At 35.0% G+C, this 20,304-nt stretch overlaps 1 protein-coding gene across 2 annotated transcripts in view; it reads left to right on the forward strand.

Moving 5' to 3' along the window:
• The window catches only part of rgs3a (regulator of G protein signaling 3a), a 170,523-nt gene that overhangs the window by 90,230 nt on the left and 59,989 nt on the right, over positions 1–20,304 (forward strand). Inside the window, exon 1 of one of the 2 annotated variants that reach the window (XM_026259994.1) lies at positions 5,123–5,382. The exons of the other annotated variant lie outside the window; for it this stretch is intronic. Within the exon in view, the coding sequence (XP_026115779.1) occupies positions 5,368–5,382 (15 nt within the window). The 5' untranslated portion in view covers positions 5,123–5,367. Of the gene's footprint in view, positions 1–5,122; positions 5,383–20,304 lie in introns of those variants that run through there. 2 annotated transcript variants of the gene reach the window in all.

The following is a 20,304-nucleotide window of genomic DNA, read 5'->3' on the forward strand; positions in this document are numbered from 1 at the left end:
ATCATTTTAAAAGTTTTAAAATTGCTTGTTTTATTTTTGTTATTATTTTTCTTCATGATTATTTTACTTTCTTTTATGTAAAGCACTTTGAATTACCATTGTGTACGAAATGTGCTATATAAATAAACTTGCCTTGCCTTGCCTTGCCTTACTACCTTACTTACTATTAATAAGCAGCAATTCTGGAGTTTATCGAGGGAAAATGTTTAGTTAATAGTAAATATGTGTTCCCTAATCTAAATTGTTATGATACATTTTAATGTTAGGTGTGATTAATCCCAGAACCTGTGCAATTAATTATTATTTAAAATTGATTCAGTTCTAGTGCCAAAATCACATGAAACTATTTACAAATACTAGTGAGATGAGGCTGCTAGCTCACTTAGTTTAAAACAGTGTCCAGGTTGTCTTTATGTGAATTCCTGCAAAAGGTTTAAAAACACAAAACACACACATACACAGTTTTGCTGACCGTTTCTCATTTTGTTCCTTAGGAGAGCATAATGAGCGATTAGAAGCTACAGAGACAGATGGCTGTGTAGTAAATCCGTGTTTCTGTCATTAAAGGGATACTTAGGGATACTTAGTGTGTTAATCAATGTTATATGTAAATGAAAACCTAAATTAAATCTGTTCATCATCGTGCGAGTGTGTCTCTGCAGAAGACTTGGATTAAGCTGCTTGATGTATATAGATTACTTTTACTTTTGGAATGGATTTTTGATGGATGGAGAGACACTCATGTTTCTTTAAAGTATTTAATTTAATAAAATATTTTATGTGTTTTGACAATTAAGGAATGTATGGGTAAATGATAACAGAATTTAATTTTTTGGGGTGAACTATGTTTGTAAGATGTATCTTGATGTCTGCCTTATAAATATGAATTCGCTCTCAGTCTTTACAAATGGCCACATATACTGCACATCACATTTTTTTATCATATTTAATTTCACTTCATCAATTCTCGTCAAGCTTGTCAAGGAATATTCATCTTTTGATGGATCTTGTTTGGTTGTCTTTAAAGAGAGTTCCTTTAATTAGACTATCCATTACTGTGATGTTATGTCAGTCCTGCATGGCAGATATGTTTTATGGTAATTAAATGCTATTTATTGTTTTCTGATGAACTGATTTTAAGGGTCTATGAGACTTTAATGACACTGATGTGCAACTGTGATTTAATGTGTACACTGTAACAAATTTCTGTAGTTTTCACAGCATATGTTTACGATATTTTGCTGTAAATCTGCAAAGCATCATGGGTGAAATTACAATAGCGGGAAATTTTACAGTAAAAGTAAAATTAGAGTACAGTAATTTTAAGCGGGATTTTTTTCTCAGATGGATTAACCAAGGAGGTGTACTTACTTTTTTCCAATTAACCTCAGAAAGGTAAAGTTGCTCATTATTTTTTCATTATTTTTATCATATAATTGTTATATTTGCAGTCTTCCCTCGTGAAGTTAACGTTACACATCTTTCACTTTCAGAATTCACCATTAGAGTGCACATGCGAGAGAGAAGAGGAAAAGGACTTCCACATTTTAAATATTTGTTATATATTTTATGAAAATTATTTTTTAAATATATTTTCATTCCTGGCAAACATTTTATTGATAACATCATTAGTTCGGTAAAGTACTAACACTGCTGGATAAAAATAACTCTGGAATTGTGTCTGTTTGTGGATTAGCCGTTTTTCTATTGCTAGATACTGCAAGAGGATGTTGCTTTAAAACTGAAAGAAAACGCAGCAACGGGTATTTTTTTTAAAACTGCACGACATTTTTCAAAGGACTAATTTATGCTTTCATTCATTGCACTGGGCACAGTTGCTCCTTTCCGCTTAAGAAAATCCCCAGAGCTCATCTGTATTCAGATATCGGTTTAAATAGCACAGATTAAACGACACCAATTATCAACAAACCCACGTCAGAACTAATAATGTAATGAGGTGAAACGGCCTCAGACTAAAAGGCATGGTGTTGGTATGATTTTTTTATGTTTTTAAAAAACTCTTATGCCCACCACAGCTTGATGTATGTAATTAAATCGGTAAAGCTGAATTTCAGCATCATTACTCCAGTCTTCAGTGTCACATGATCCTTCAGAAATCATTCTAATATTCTGCACAGGAAACATTTCTGATTATTATCAGTGTTAAAAACATTTGTGCTGCTTCATTTTTTAGGATTCTTTGATGAATAAACTATTTTTAAAAATCACAGCATTTATTTAAAACAGAATTTTTTAATTTTGATAATTGATAAGACATTGATAATAATTAGAAGTGTTTCTTGAGCAGCAAATCAGCATATTAGAATGATTCTGAATGATCATGTGTCACTGAAGACTGAAGTAATTAAAATTCAGCTTAGATCATAGAAATACATTTTACAATATATTCATATAGAAAACTGGTGTTAAATTGTTATACTATTTCACAATATTACTGTTTTCACTTCATTTTGATCAAATAAATGCAGCCTTGGTGAGCAGAAGAGACTTTCTTCAAAGACGTAAAAAATCTGACTGACCACAAACTTTTAAACTGTAGTGTAAATTACAGTTATGATGTTCCACCCACTTAAATGATACTTTGACATGTGTAGTCCATTCTAAATAATGAGGACAAAAAACACATTTACAAAGAATAAATAATACATTTAAGGGATTACATGCATCACTTAATCAAAACATTGATTTTCGAGAGCATTAGTGGCAGTGTGCCGATTTTTGCACAAACAGGGGCAGCAGCAGCTATGGTGCTTGGCCTGTAATGAGGTCACAAAATTCTGAACTATTGATAATACCAAGGATTTATCAAAGACCATTAAAGGAAGTAGAGCTTTTTGCTATTTTTCTTTGAAATGTCCTTCCTGATAATGTTTGGGGCTCAAACACAATCTTTTAGTTTTAAATTAGATTAAAAGACATATTTTTAGCCAAGTATTCACACAACACATATGACAACCTTACACTCCAGTTAGATGGGATGAAATAAATAATATTTTGTCTGAAATAATATGAACAGCAGCTATGGAAAACTTTCTCCTTTTGATTTTATTGTTTCTTAGGATGTCCATCCAAACGTTATTAAAGATTACGCCAGCTCCAGTTTGGATCCAGCTTCACTTGTAAAGACTTCAGATGATGCCAATACATACAAAATACAAAACTGACAAATATTATCCATATATTGCCTATAGGGGTAGGTTTGGTGATTTTCAACCCACTTTGTAAATTGCAACATATCTAATATCTGTAAATGAACAATGTTTACTATTTCTCTGAGCTTTGTACCTACACGTCCCCTTCTATTTGTAAGCAACACTTTGCAGGATGATGCAAAATTAAATGATGAGTTTTGACAAAATTACAAAAATAAACTTTTTGCTGCATAAAAATGAAAAATGCTGTGTTTAAAATGAACTGGGTATCTCAGAGAAAGAATAAACATTGTTCTTTTACATATCTTACCAACATTGTAACAATACATAATGGTTTGAAAATGGTTGAACTTACCCTTTAATAATGTTGAAGGATAGTATTTAACTGAACACATGACTAGAGACTTTTTGTATTTTTATAATGCAGTAAAAAAAAAAAAAAAATATGACTGCATAATTATAACTTGTATTATTGTAACTCAGTTTTTGCCATGAAGATAACCTTTTTCTTTAGTATGTCTTTTTTTGTGAAATATCTTATTCAGGTCAGTACTAAATAAAAAATAACATGCATTTTGTATGACCCCTCTTATTTTGGTAAAATAATGAACATTTTGCAGATTCTGCAATGGTGTATGTAATCTTTTGGCTGCAGCTGTCTGAAAATGTATAAATGTTCTTTATTTTTCTTCTCACTGACATTTATTATGTTGAAAACACTTACCTAAGTTAGCCTTTTACCCTGCCTTGTACCTTTTATAGTTAAAAAAAAAATCTTCTAGGTTTATGCTAAATAAAAAGTAATTACAGACTGAAAAATACAAAATTGAAATTATTTTATGTCAATTATAAGTGTTTTCTCATTTTAAAGTCAATAATGTTGTTTTTGTGTCAAAAACAAAACAAAACAAAACAAAAAAAAGTCTTCCTTTTACACTATACTCAATTATCATATTAAAATAATATTTGCTGTTAAAAACAGCATTCTATTACTCTGATTGCACTTATGGTAATGTCATTTTTACTGTAGAAAATTACAGTATTTATAGTATTTACAGTAAATTACTGTGATAAAATTTACAGTCAGCACACTGTGGAATATATTACAGCAACTTACTTGCCAATTGCTGTCAGCAAGTTACTCTACATTTCACAGTAATCTTTTTACAGTGTGTATATATATATATATATATATATATATATATATATATATATATATATATATATATATATATATATATATATCACAGGCTAATGCAATTTAATTCATGTACTGCAATGTAGACAATATGAACTCGGTTTATTAAAAAATAGATGTTGTGCATCATCCATTGGAATTGCAATTGCTATTTCAGGCTGGTTTTTAACTCTGTGTCTGTGATGAATGTGACATCTCTGATTTAAACGATTGTTGGGGAGCTGAAAGACTGAAGGTTTCACTTGACCTTGACCAAGTGCCTTCGTACTGGGATCTGTCATGTATCTATAGATCAGGTGGCTTTGTCTTTGACCATTATTGCTGAAACAAAATTATTATAGCAGATATATTGAGGTTTCACTTTAATGCAACATGAGAACACAATGCACAGCCCTTCTCAGTAATGACCTCACAAAAATCAAGCATCTTGCAGTTTCTCTGGACCAGGGCTGATGAAATTTGCACAAATGGCTAAGCGGGGATTGTGTGTTTGTGTGTGTGAGATAGAGATCCCATGATCTGCTGGCATAGCCTATGTATGACATGTGCCTGTTTCTTTTGCGAGCCTTTGATTCACGGCTTGGCTGCTTCTAAAAATAACAGCAAGCAGAGCGGGACAGTGGCCTGTCTCTGGAGAGAGAGAACGAGAGAGAGCGAAAGAGAGAGACAGGACATGGGCAGTCCTCCTCTCTTTTCTTTCTCCCTCTCTCGCTTTCTCTCTCTCTCTCCAGTCATTTTGTTAAGCAGCGCAGTTGCACACACACACACACTTATACACAGAGTGTGCAGCAAATGTTGTGGAACTCGCAATGAATCCATTGATAGAGTGAGACAAATCCACACAGAGAGAGCGAAAGGACAGGTAGACTGAAATAGAACGAAACAGACGCAAAAGGGAACTTACACTACAATTATAGGCAGAAGTACAGGAGGAGACATCTACTGGACAGGATTCAGGATCAGCACATGTGAAAGAGACGCATTTACAGCGGCCAGATGCCTGTATTCAAGGTACACCTGCTTAATGGGACCAGAACTGAGCTTTTACACCTAATTTGACACAGTTTGTGTGTGCATGTGTATGTGTGTGTGTCCAGAAGACAGGAATAGATGTTTCTAAAGCTGCACGGTTTACCTTGCTGTTTTATCCGTTTTATTCAATGTGTAGCTGACATGTATGTTGCAGTTCTATTTAACATCACAGCAGATTTAATTAAGATAACATTTTATGTTTTCCAATACACACATATATATATATATATATATATATATATATATTTTTTTTTTTGCATTTATTCTAATGCCGATTTTATGCTTACATCTAAACATTATAAGCTTCAATGTGAATGGAAAATATACATATATTTTATGAATATTGTTTTGGATTTATTCCTTTTTTAGCAAGCAATATTTTATGGATTTTATGATGAGCAATGAACACTATATAAGAAATGTTTAGCATGCTCATATTTTATGTCTGTTTGAGTGTGTGTGTGTGTGTTTTATTGGTTATAAATGGAGCTGGCTGAGATAAGCGAGTAGTAAATTTTTAAATAAAGTTTCTTGCGCTAGTTTTCGCATAGAGCAAAACACACACAGAGAGATGTGACATGATGATAGATTGCCTTATGAGGTTTATGTGACTGACATTTCCCACAATGCTCACGAAGGTGAGGTAAACCATAACTGTATGAGACAGAAGTGCGTGGATGTCAGTCTGCAGAGGAAGTGTCATTTTAGAAAGTTTATAATATGCACACACTTGAAGAGGAGATTTCTAAACTTGTTGTTCTTGAACACTTCCTCATATAGTTGTTGTGGTATTTGAGAAGTTTTTTTTTTTTTTTTTTAAAGAAGAATAAAACTGAACTTTTTACAGTTGAAATAGTCAATACCCACAAAATCTGTCATCATTTATGCACCCTCATGCAAACCCAAAGCTGTTTTGACATATTCTGTGAAACACAAAAGGAGAAATTTATTGTTCATACTGCTCTTTTCCATACAGAGCTATAAAAGTAGTCCATATGATTGGTGTGCTATATTTGAAGCCATTTGGTAGCTGTTGTGTGAATAATAGGCTACACCCATATTTAAGTTCCTGAAAATCTTACCTGTAATTGCTTGCACACATTCAAATATGCCGTGTCAAGACATGTCATGCCAAGTTTCATGTCACGTAAGTGATAAGACATGTTCAAACAATATCAATGATGTCAAATATGACTTGATGTGTACATTGGAATAGGACACATTGAGACGCAATGACAAATGAGATGTATGAGCTGTTTGTGTAGTGTTAAGGCATTTCATAAAGACGAAAAAGGTTCAAGTGTTTTGGCACAAGAAAACCTTAAAATAATTGGAACTAAAAGGAAGGAAACATATAAATAAATAAACACCAGGTTTGTGCATAATTCAGAATTTAATTGAAAACACTATGTAATTAATTTATTAATCTAATTGTTTTCTATATGAATAATTCTCAAACCCAAAACATGTCTGAAGCATAATTGTCATCACCCATACTGTCATTTCTAAAAAGAAAAAAGAAAAAAAGATAATCAGTTACACATGTCACCTACAGTATATAACATTGTACTTGATTTACATTTTACATTTAATTTTATTAAACATAATTTCATTTAACAATTACATTTTACTTTATTTAACATGGCTTAAACCATGTTTAATTTCAAAGAATGTGCAGCTCTCAAAATCAAAAAAAAAAAAAAAAAAAAAAGATTCCACTAATAAGTCCAATGGAATAGAACATGTCCATCAATCAATCAACCAACCAACAGTGTTAATTTTGACAAGCATTTTTGATTTAGTCTTAGTCTTTATCTTGAAATGAATGCTTAATAGTCTAAGTCACATTTCAGAATAACATATCAAATGTTGAAAATGAGAAATTTTGGATTTCATGAGAGCTACACATTCCAAAGAAGTTGGGACAGGTAGCAGTAAGAGGCCAGAAAAGTTAAATGTACATATAAGTAACAGTTGGAGGACCAATTTGCAACTTATTAGGTCAACTGGCAACATGATTGGGTATAAAAATAACCTCTCAGAGTGGCAGTGTCTCTCAGAAGTCAAGATGGGCAGAGGATCACCAATTCCTTCAATGCTGCGGTGAAAAATAGTGAAGCAATATCAGAAAGGAGTTTCTCATAGAAAAATTGCAAAGAGTTGAAGTTATGATCATCTACAGTGCATAATATCATCCAAATATTCAGAAAATCTGGAACAATCTCTGTGCGTAAGGGTCAAGGCCGGAAAACCATACTGGTTGCCCATGATCTTCGGGCCCAAGACGGCACTGCATCACATACAGGAATGCTACTGTGATGGAAATCACAAAATGGGCTCAGGAATACTTCCAGAAAACATTGTTGGTGAACACAATCCACCGTGCTGTTCACCGTTACCGTTAAGATTATGTCTTATTCCTCTCATCGCGAAGCAAACAGTAAAATATAAGAACTTGAAGAACGGTGTCGATGCATTTTCTTCTGTTGTGTAGGCGTATTCAAGCCTGAATAGAGCGTTCAGCGCGGGGGCGTGGTCACATTAATGAAGGGAGATGTGAAAAACGGACATCGCATTGCGCATTATAGCGTTCATAGGGATTACTTTATCACAGAATATCTGTTTTCGGCTGCAAAAGTAGACATGTCAAGCTTTCTATAGATATCTCTCTCATGTCTCTTCGTTGAGTATTCACGGAGTTACAGTTCATTTTAATTATGTGTTTGTAAATGAAGATCAGCGCAGACAAAGGCTGCAGACAGCACATCTTGTTTGTTATCTTTATTTTATAAGTGCACAAAGTTTTGTTGTTATTATGTCTGTATCCAAAAAAAGTTAACCTTTTACAGATTCGATTGATGTATTGCTCTTATCTGTACGATTAAAACTGAAACTGTAATTTAAGTTCTTTTCGGGGTTATCAGGAGAAAATGACTCATAACGCGTATCCGCGTTAATCGACTCCAGTGGAGTTCTTTTTGGAAAACTGGGACACCATATCATCCGGACTAAAGAGGACAAGGACAACCCAAGTTGTTCTCAGCGCTCAGTTCAGAAGCCTGCATCTCTGATGGTATGCAGTTGCATGAGTGCGTGTGGCATGGGCAGCTTACACATCTGGGAAGGCACCATCATTGCTGAAAGGTATAAATTCTAGAACAACATATGCTCCCATCCGGACGTAGTCTCTTTCAGGGAAGACCTTGCATTTTCCAACATGACAATGCCAGACCACATACTGCATCAAATACAACTTCATGGCTGCGTAGAAGGATCTGGGTACTGAAATGGCCAGCCTGCAGTCCAGATCTTTCACACACAGAAAACATTTGGCACATCATAAAGAGGAAGACACAACAAAGAAGACAGTAGAGCAACAAGAAGCCTGTATTAGACAAGAATGGGACAACATTCATATTACTAAACTTGAGCAACTTGTCTCCTCAGTCCCCAGATGTTTGCAGACTGTTATAAAAAGAAGAGGGGATGCCACACAGTGGTGAACATGGAGGTGTTTAGTCACCTTATCCCTACCCCTTCGTGTGCAGAGGCCACTGTTTCAGATCGCTAGTTCGGGTTTTGGTTGTCTATCCATCCACTGTGGCTGCCATACTGAGACTATATATGTGAACACCCCTTATCTGATTGCAGTCCAATGACAGGGACGCACATTTTGAAGGACAAGACACTAGCCTATAGGATGCATTTTGAATGTCCGCTAGTCCTAAAATAACATTATAGTCCCATCACTCTTGTTAAAAGTGACACGGCATACATTTTCTCATAGTTTTTATCATCAGAGCAGATAGGACTCTCTCTCTCTCTCTCTCTTTCTCTGTATGAATGTAGTGGATGTTAATGTTTGTGTATTAAGTCGGACATGGAAGTCCAGCCAAGTGGCATGATGTCTTGAGTAAGGCTAGTGTGAGTGATCAGTGCTTAATGGTGTGTTTGTGAAAGACTCTCTCTCTCTCTCTCTCTCTCTTTCTCTCTCTCTCTCTCACACACACACACACACACACACACACATGTTTGTTTTTGTGAAAAATGGGGACATCCCATAGGCGTAATGGTTTTTATAACGTAGAAACTGTATATTCTATCGCCCTTCACCAACATCTGAAACATTAAAAGACTTAAGCAAAAGCTTCTTTTTAATGTCATTGCTGTGTAAGAGCAACAAATGACACATTAAAGTCGGCTAGATTTTCTTATCTCTGTTAAGGTGCCCACTAAATGATGGATCACCAGGTTTTGCGGTGCCCATGCAAGCTTGAGTACTGCTACCATCAAAAGAAAAGGTAATACTAGATAAACCACACTCTAAAACTATAATACATATTGTATACTATTTGATACGTACATTTCTAATGTGTCTAAATTATCAACATGATTACAACTTTGCTGAAAAACCTGTTGCACACAATCTACTATGCATGCTGTCGTCTGATTGTTAGTTAAATTTTTAGCAAGTAAAAGGCCTTTTAGTATAATTGTACAAATGTCCACCTTCAGCTTGTGGATCAAATGTCTTTCTGCCATGAAATCTTTACAGAACTCTCACTATATGTGATCCTGGACCACAAAAGTCTTAAGTTGCTGGGTCAAAATTATAGATTTTTCTTTTATACCAAAAATCATTAGGATATTAAGTAAAGATCATGTTCCATGAAGATATTTAGCAAATTTCCTACCCTAAATATATAAAATCTTAATTTTTGATTAGAATTATGCATGGGTAAGAACTCATTTCAACAATTTTAAAGGAGTTTTTCTCAATATTTAGATTTTTTTTTTCAAAATAATATGAGCTATAAAAACCTTGTGACAAATAGGATACTCAAAAAAAAAAAAAAAAAAAAAACATTTGTAAACTTTTCCCCCATATTGTTTAAGAGTTAAATAAACCTCTCCTTTGTCTGTTAGAGTGTTGCATGCAAATATGTTAAATAAATATCGAGAAGTGCATACTTTCTATTAAACTATGTGTTGCCCTCCTTCACAAATGGAAATGAATAATATCAATACAGGCACCTTCATTTTCTTCAATACAAATTATTTTTACTCATATGTTTCCTTTAGCTGAAACAAGCCTGCTCTGTTTAGTTTGCCAGTGATCAACTTTTATATCGATTCTGAAACAAACCTCAAAAGACTTTTGTCAACATTGTAAATGTAGGCTTCCATTCTGTAAACAACTGGAACACTATTTGGTGAGTGTATAATTATGGGAGAACTGGGCACAACCTAACAATGGGCTAGCTGTAACACTTGTAGTTTGAATGGTTCAACACAACATAATACTCATTTCACCAAACATTGAAGTTGATTTTCACAGGATAGATTGATAGATGGATGGATGGATAACAATTCAAAATCTTGGTATCGTTGTAATCTCTAGTACACTGTAAGTAAATACATACACATACATACATTTCAGAAGTCCTTTCTTTCATTCAGAAATGATTTCTTTCATTATCCCTCGAGTTCACAGATGTTTTCTTTAGCCCTAAATAATTGAAAATTCCTTAATTTCTTAATTTTAACACAGTACATGTAGGGCAGGTTACATTACACTGCATTGCAATGAGTCCCGCTATAAGAAGTAGGCTACTCAATGCAGTTAGAGAGAAAATTGACATAATTCCCTATTGTGAATTCTATTTACTGCAGCATGAGAAAGTATGAAGTCCCCCAAGGGTCATGTACAGTAGAAGAATGTTTTCAGATAATCTTGTGCCTACATTTTTGCAATCGGTGCTCCATTTATCAACTATACTTATTTAATTTGCAAACAGCTCCCTCTTTTAAATTTGTTTAGTTTTTTTTTTTTTTGCCCGCAGATTTGTAATTTGAGCCCTCAATTTAGAAGTCTTTACTCTCAAATTTGACAACTGTTCTCTTAGATTTGTAATCTGCACTGACAGGTTTGTAAACTGTGCCCACCTTTTTGGAGCTCGTCCTCTAAATTTAGAAATTCACTGATACATTTATGTTAGAAATGCTAAACATTTTTACTCCTATGTTACTCTACAGCTGGCTTCTCTAAGAAACAGTACCCAAATGTGGAATTATTACATGGATTTTACAGCATTGTTACCTTTCGCAGCTCTTTGTGGATGGTGCATTCTGTTCAACTAAATGAATTTTGTCGGATATGTTTGTCTGTTTTCCAACATTGGTATTTACTGAAGATGTTATTTTATGTGAAAAAGTGGCCTTTATTGACAGAATAATTAGTACATTTTATTGCATTACTTTATTTTAAATAGGTCACATCAAAACGTTATAGCGACAAAGCTTTCATTTGGTAATCATGCAGAGTGTCCCACCAATGAGCTGCAACATTTCTCTTCCCTTCTTTCATTAATCTTTTAGGTCTAGCGGCCCTAACAATGTTTGTTTGTGGAGGACAGGCGTTGGTGAGATTAGGCATGAGGGATCAAGAAAATGAGGCTTCCCTGCGGCGGCCATGTTAATGACTACAGCAGGCGTCTTTATTGGGCCGAATGACTTTGTGATGGCTTGTGTGACCTTAATCAAGTATTGTGTGTCCCTGACCTTCTGTGTTTGATTAATTTTACCTCTGTGCCCTTCCCTCATTCTCTGAGAGTAGAGGAATATATTAGGCCCTAGTATCAGAGAGATTGTCTCTAATGGCCATGGAAAAGGTAATGGTTGTTTTGTTTACTGTTGAATATTTTATGGCTCTATTTGGTGGGTCATGTCTGCTTTCTAAAAGTGAGACATATTCCCAGATTCTACTAAAATATCTGTGATAAAAGCAATTGTTGGAAATTACCTAATGTCATATTTCACAGTGATGCATATTTTTGAGTTGTTTATCCACCTTTTCACTACACACTTTGATTCTTTGCATGAATTATGGGAGTAGCTTCTATTAAAGTGTAAACAATCAGACAAAGGTTCACTTTGTGAACACAATAATAAGAATTTTATATAATAATAATAACAATAATTAGCAAATTTCTTTCAAGTGACAATAAATAACCCCAAAACCTAATTTTTTTCTACTGCAATATTAAAGACAAGTTAAATATTATCTATTTCATGTGATATACATAAGAATTGCATTTTAAAGCATCCATTTGAAAAAAAGAAAACAAATTCTTCAAAGCTTCTTCATGGGATAATTGAATCAGAAAAGAATCCAGTGCATTATTCATGGGATATGTTGTAAATTAAATCAGGATAGAAGACCACAAAAATGCATTTTATCTAGTTCTCTTTTTTTCATACTGCTATAGTGGAATACAAAGGAAAAAGAAAAGAATAGGGAGGAAAAGAATTGAAAAATTTCTCCTGCGTATTCTTTTTATACCATATCACAATTAAATACCACGTGTTAACGTTATTCTTCTGACATTATGAAAATAGAACATGAAAAAAAAAATGAAATTATTTGTTTAAAACAGGCAGATAGGAGAAAACAGGATAAATATACTTATAATAAAGCTGTTTTTATAATGCATATTTTAACAAGTTATTAATTAGTTAAGTTAGTAATTATTAAGATTAGCATTCAGAATGTTTTACGTGATAAATATTGCAAACCAAAATTATAAATCATGCTTCTTTAGGGTCAACATGAAATCAGTCCTAATTACAGTATTTTCTTGTTTTCATGTTGCTGGTCTCTTAGAATTAAATACCATTTAGAGGGTAAATAATGTACAGAGATGTACCTTTTTAGTTTGAACTTATCTCAGTGATTCGAACCATGTTCAAACCAGAATGGGAACCACTGCCTTAAGGTACTGCCCCAGTGACAGCTTTTTAAAGCTGAGAGTGTACAGTGCACTATTAAATGTCCCCCAAAACCCACCACCTCCCCCAGCTGCACCTGTCTAGATGTGCTATGGCCTATTCATAAAGCAGCAGCACATCTTACTTGTTCACAGCAATGTGTCTGTGAGACTTGGCAGCAAGTCTCCATATTTCAGCAGCAGTAGTGTACATAGCAGATCTAGTCCAAACTAAATCTAGACAGCTCAAGACCAAATACATTAACACTGCCTGATCCATTAACATGCTAAAACTCTTTCATGTTTTGGTGTGCAAAGCACGTCTCCTCTCCATGTGTCTGCTTTGAGGTGCTTGCCCCCCCCCCATCCCATTCAGTTATTCATTTAATCTGCTGTTTCTAATGCTGTACTGAGGCCGCTGTAAAGACACTTCTCTCCCACTGATTTCCCCCATTCTGTGAGCACAGACCTACTGCCAGCTGCCAATTATCTTCAGTGACCCATTGATTTATCAATCATCCCAGCAGTAATGTTCACCAACGTTATTCTATGGTCGATTCCTGGTGACCAAATCCTTTAAGAATACAAGCAAATGATTTATCAGTGCTTGTGATACTGTGATTAGATTTTTAGTGTGTTAATCAAGATTATTTATTTATTCATAGCCACTGTTGCATTCAGTTCCCTCCTAATCTGTCAATGTTACTAAAATGTATAAAATAGTGTCTTTTTGATGTGGTAGATGCTTAAACTTACAGAGCGTGTGAATCCTGAACGTTATGAAGGCAATTCAGTAGTGTAGGAAAAAGGAAAAAATTGAAAACAGGAAAACAGGTAAAAAATACATATATACTACAGATATCCTGGAAATTAATAACTGGTGAGAATTTTTCTAAGCTTGAAGATGTTGAAAGCATTGACTTTTAATTAATTGAAAAAAATATAATTTTTGTTTTGAAGACGAAGGAAAGACTAGATTTGAAGCTTTAGGCAGGTCATGTTAGTCAAGGATGCAAACAGCTGATGCTCAGCTGGTCATAATGTCTGCCAATATAATTCAGACACATACCAGATTGGTTCCACCTCTTTTGTGACAGTCTTTAGGCTCTAGTGCCTCTAATATCTGTCTTGAGTTTGCACCGAAACATACTGTCAACATCAGCATATTGCTTCAGTTCTAATTGTCTGTAATTATTGTTTGAGAAAAAATATCTTAATTTTGTGTGGCACTTTTCCTGTACTCAGAAGAAAACATGAAAATATTCTATGAACCTATCAACACAAAGATTTAACTGTGGGATTTTATAAGACAGCACAAAATAATAGTGTTTGACTTCTTACCCAATGCTTGCAAAAACATCTGTTTGGCTATGTGCAATTTACATGCAGTTACAGATATCACACACACACAAAAATTTATACAGTACACGTGACAATCCATATTTCTAAGCAGTTTATATTGTCCACTTAATATTCTGTAACTTAATATTGTATTTTTGTTTAAGACAAATTTTCATCAAACAATAATTAGAGTATTCCCTGCAGTGTCACCATAGAGCCCTGGTGAGTTGGCCTGACTACGTCAGACTTCCTACTTCCGCTCAATTTCATTTCGCTTCTGTACTCAGTCTGATACAGCGTCAGAGCTTTCTGTTTGCCACCGGTCTGGAAACAGCCGGGCCAATCAACGAACAGAGGGCGGGCTGAGAGCCGTGACGTAGATGCTAAGCGCCGAGTTTTACATTGTAGGTTAGAGAAATCGAAAACCGAAACGACCGCGTAAATGGGAAACGAGACACGGGATGCAATTCGCTCTGTTATGGAGAACATTCAACTCTTTTTCAAACTGCAAAAGTCATTTACAGCCATGTTCACTCCAGTATTTCGCTCGCATCATCATGTGTTTACAACAGGTTTACAGTGGAAGTTCAATCATAGATTTGAGTTCGATGCATGATGTCTGTGCTTCGATGTGGCTGTACAGGCGAATAACATACGTCATAACTAAACGTATCTGATTGGCTTACGGGTAACCAATGATTTTAAACTTCAGACAAGCGCCCCCTGGCGAGAGAGAAAACACTTCTCTATTATGCCATTCCAGACTCTGTCTACGCAGCAAAGTGAAGTAGCAGAGTCTGGTATTACCAGGCTACTGGTGAGTTACAAAGCCCTGAAAAATATCACAAAGCAGACAGTATTAATGGTCCTTAAAAAGGTATAATTTTCTTAAATATCAATTATTTTTTCTTGCAATTGAACTTGGAATGACATATTCTTAACAAGTTTCTGAAATTCGTCTATTTAGATTACTTGATTGATACAAAAAAACTCTTCGGAATGTCTTTGAAAGGTACAACGTCAACCTTGGATACTTACTGTGTGGAATAACTTTTTTCTTGATGGACTGATAAAGGCCTGTGCACTCATGGAAACTGCACAGAGAAAGCAAATTAAATTGGAAATTGCTATTTTGAGAAAGATTTTGACATTTTCATCAGACGGTACTTAAATGATTTGAGAATGTGTCATCTGAGGTTGACACGATGAATGGTATGACTCGGTGAAAGAAGAGTCTGAAAATATACATTTGTAATCCTTTTGGCTAAAATTACTGTTGCTTAAGGTGAAACCTTATTTCAATCAGGACCACTTCCGTCAAGTATATTTATGACAATTATAATTGCATACAGTTAGTGTTGGCGGTATGGTTATGTTCTGGGCAATACTCCACACGTCTGTCCATGCAGCCATGATTGGACAGAGCAGGGAGAGCAGCAAGACAAACCTCCCTGGGGTACAGAACAGAACCATTATAAGCAAGTATAATTACAATTCACAATTACGTGATTTGTAAACAAAATGTGAGAGACTGCTTCCAATGAAGGGACTGTAAAGAAAAAACAAAGTTAGATCGGATTACAGGTTCAGTTGGGGGAGTTGGGGTTGGAGGATGGAGTTAATTGCAAGCAGCAATGTAATGGAAGAGACGCTGAAGAATGGGAATTTAAATAGACCGCAGGTGATAGTTGTCAAGACTGGATTGGTGCACGTCAGGAACAGCTGACTGTCAGCTGATGCAAGCGTGACTAACATGGCCTGACTGAACTAACACGATGCTCGATGGTAAATATAAAGCTGATTCATTAAATTATTAGGCATATTTATTGACATGGTAATGGAACATGATTATGGCAAAATGATAAATTATAGTTTTTCCATCCATTGCTAATCACTTAACAGAAGAAAACTTCCTAGTAGTGGTAACTATTAAATGGCTGTTGTGAAGTCTTACTTTTGTTTAGGATTGCTTATCTTTTAGCTTCTTTAGTTGAGATAAAATGTAAAAGGAAGTGGTGAAGGCTACTGATTTAGTTTAGAGAAGATTCCAGCTAGGTTTTATGAGATTTAGCTGACATTATTATATAAAATATAGGAGTGAAGGTAACACTTTATTATAGAGACCTTAGCTTTTACGTTTTAACCTTAAAGTTAATGGTTTGTCAATAGTGAGAATTGGATCTTAAAATAAAGTGTGACTGCACCGACAATCCCTGAAACCATGGGCAGATGAAGCTTGATGCTCTACATTGTTTGTGATTGTCCTTTTAATATATATAAAGAGAGAAGGACAATTTATTCAGAATGTTGTTTCCAGAGTCCTGATTATCTTGTCTTTATTTCACCCTGGCTCAGCCGAGTTACTTGCGACTATGTGTATTGAGAGCGCATGAAGCTAAAAATTGCTTTGCTCCCAGATTGCTTTCTTTAAAAAGAAATGGCCCCATCTTCAACCTCTGTGGTGCCTGAGGGGCCACATGAGCTAGAGAAGCTAGAACAAGACATGGATCACAAGGTCTCCAATGATAAGCTAATGCCTGCTCAAGCCTATCTCGGATCTCATCTTCCCCTAAGGTGGTGATGCCCCCAGTTTGCTAGAGATAACATGCAAACAGTGGGTTTGCTGCATCCAGTCATGTTTCACTGTGAAGATGAGGAAATCAATACTTGTTTGCAGAGGTCTAAAGAGTAACTGAAAACCATACTTGAGTAAAAGTTCAGATAGCTTACTGTGAAAATCCAGTAAGAAAAAAACATTTCCAATAGGCCTACTACTTGAGCAAAACACTATCTCATTTGAATGGTACTCATACTAATCATAGGCTCAGTTGTGCTCAAGTTCTCAAAAAAGGCATGTCAACCAATATACTTTGAAAAGGTCTAAATAATATTAAGTAAAAATCAAACATTCAAAGTCTACTTGCACGAGACATGCTGGTTTCAGCTGTAGACATGTCCTCATTTCATATATGAAAAACCTGTGATTCACCTAACATACTTGCAATCATGTAAAATAGCCTTATTAGCAAGTTTGGGTGAACAATGCCAAAATGGACAAGATGTAGACGACCTTAAAAGCCCTGTAGATGTTCATGTAAAAAAAAAAAAAAAAAAAAAAAAATATATATATATATATATATATATATATATATATATATATATATATATTTGTAGCAGGAATAAACTACAGCAGAAAAAGTTAGGTGCCATGCAAAATGTAATGAGTAATTGCATTACTTATCAGAAATGTAGTGGAGTAAAGAGCACATACACTTACTGAAAAATGTTATCATGTAGAAAGTAATAGTTTTTTTTTTTTTTTTTTTTGCTTCACAAGCAATTTCTTTTGTAGAAAGTAATAGTTGCTAATATCTTTGATACTCAGGGAAACTACAAAGTAGTAAAAAATATACTTAGGTACAGTAACTAATTACATTTACTGAAATACTTTACTCCACTGCTCCTTGTTGTTCCGACAACAAGGTTTTATCATAGACAAATGAGGGGCTCTTTGAATCTCTTCTCTGTTGGATTGATAAATGGTATACAGTCAGCTGTTTAGATTAGAAATCTGAGGCAGAGTTACCCAGGTTCACATTGGTGCAGTCAAGAAATTTTAACTAAATTAGGTCAATCCAGAGGTGGATCCTTCAGTCGAGGATGACCACTTACTGTAAGTCCATTTGCATAAATCTAAGCAGTGATCTCCAGGGGTGCATTTACCTAAAAGACTGTTATCCTACTATGGTCAAGTTCCTTGTTAGTATGACATGTGGACTTGAGTGGATAGTGCTTTTGAACAAAATAATAAGTTATAATGCAGTGCATTTTGTATCTTTCATTCAATATCAAGGATAGGCAACTCTGCTCCTCTCACAAATTACAACCACAAACCGTAAAGCACTTGAACTGTGGTTTGTTGTTTTATATATCAGTCAGACAGTCTCCTATTCTGGGTGGTACTTGGCCAGAATAAGATGCAATATGGATTAGATTTTGTGGCAGTGGCCTGGATTAGAGAAACTAATTGAAATTTATAGTGCTTTGTATAGGTGCTGTAGTGTTGACTTCTTAATGGCATATACTAAATCAATTCCCACGTACCTCACCTTGAGCCACAGGTCTGCTGGTCATTAGCCTTGCCTGATATTTGAAAAGCTGCTTGTGTTGGTGCAAGCAATGTCTCTTTGTCTTTTTGCTCCATGTTTTGATAATGTGGAGTTAAACCATTCATGACCAGCATGACCTACATGACAACCTCCGGCATGACACTCATTCTACACACTTGCTGTAGCTGACATTTGCAGCAGGGGATCACAGCTCCGCACCAGACCTATTTTTCTTAGTGTCTTATGCAAGAAAGGCTATCACACAAATATGCAGATGGTAATTCTCGATTAATGTTAGTGAGCTGTCCCTTTGTAAATGCCTGCTGTATGTTAGTTTTAAAGGGGTTATGAAATGCAGATTCAGATTTTTTTATTCTGTTTTTCAAGGTTAGTTTATAAGGAAATCAGCATTTTTCAAAAAGGTCCAATATTTTTCAAACAATTCCACTCTCTTTAAAAAAAAAAAAAAAAAAATTAAAAGAGCACTTATTCTTGTAAAAATTGAAGTAAATGTTTACCTAATGTGTCTTGATCTCCATCCACACCCTCCTTTGCCTCATTTCATGTGTTTTGATACTTGAGATGACAAGCGCTGTGACAGAGCCATACATGTTTGAGTACGAGTCAGATGTAATTGAAACAATGCAACCACAATGACTGCAACATTCTGTTTAATTGGGGTAATTGTTTTTTCTTGATTAATTGCGTAATTTTTGTATATAGTTTTAAAAGAACTGTTGTTACTTATTGAATTACAAAAGAACAGACCTGAACCAAATGACATAATTAACTAGAGACAGAAACTGGGTCATGTTGAGCAAATGGGGAGAAAAACAAATACAAACAAATACAAACAAACAAACAAACAAACAACAAATTAACCTTTTAATTGTTCAGGCTTGCCATGAAAAACAAAACAAAACAAAAAAGCTTTCTGAATGCTATGCAAAGTTTTTGGAAGTAAATTGTCTTTACATCCACTGATGGAACAAGGTGTGAGTTTTTACTTGACATCTTTGTCCAGTAGCAGAATGGCTCTTGTGACTGATGGACAGATCTGAGTTGTTCTTCCTTTTTTATTTATTAGGGGTTCAAGCACGAAGTGCTGAAACCCTATTGTATCTGTTAGGATTTTTATTATTATTATTATTATTATTATTATTCTCCACTCAAACTGATTGTGCAGCCCAAACCGTAAGGCCTAGAGAGCTGAAACTTGGTCAGATGGTAGTAGTCCGGCCTTCTTGTCAGATCCAAAGGCTCGCCCCAATCGGCCTAAAGGGGGCGCTACAGCGATCAAAAATGCGTTAGTGCTAATAACTCCTAAACCACTAATCATAGACTCAAAAATTTTACATTTCTGTAATCCTTGGGTCAAGCGTAAACAAGAACGGTCACTCTGATTTTGGGTCTAGGAGGCCTCGTTTTTTCGCAAACTTGACGTTTGTCCAAAACCTACTTTTGCGAACTTGTCCTAGGTTTTTTGCACAATCGGAACCAAACTACTGCAGAAATGTTCTCTGGCCAGGGAATATCAATAATTATCAAAAAAAAGTTGAAATTTCGACTCGCAGTCGTAATGGGATGCCAAAACGTTCGAAAGTCGAGGACCAATTTTACGCAACAGGCTATAACTCATGAAAGAAATAAGATATCTTAACCAAACTTGCTGAGCATTTGTAAGA

The sequence above is a fragment of the Carassius auratus genome, unplaced genomic scaffold (assembly GCF_003368295.1).
Source record: "Carassius auratus strain Wakin unplaced genomic scaffold, ASM336829v1 scaf_tig00215316, whole genome shotgun sequence".
Classification (NCBI taxonomy): Eukaryota; Metazoa; Chordata; class Actinopteri; order Cypriniformes; family Cyprinidae; genus Carassius; species Carassius auratus.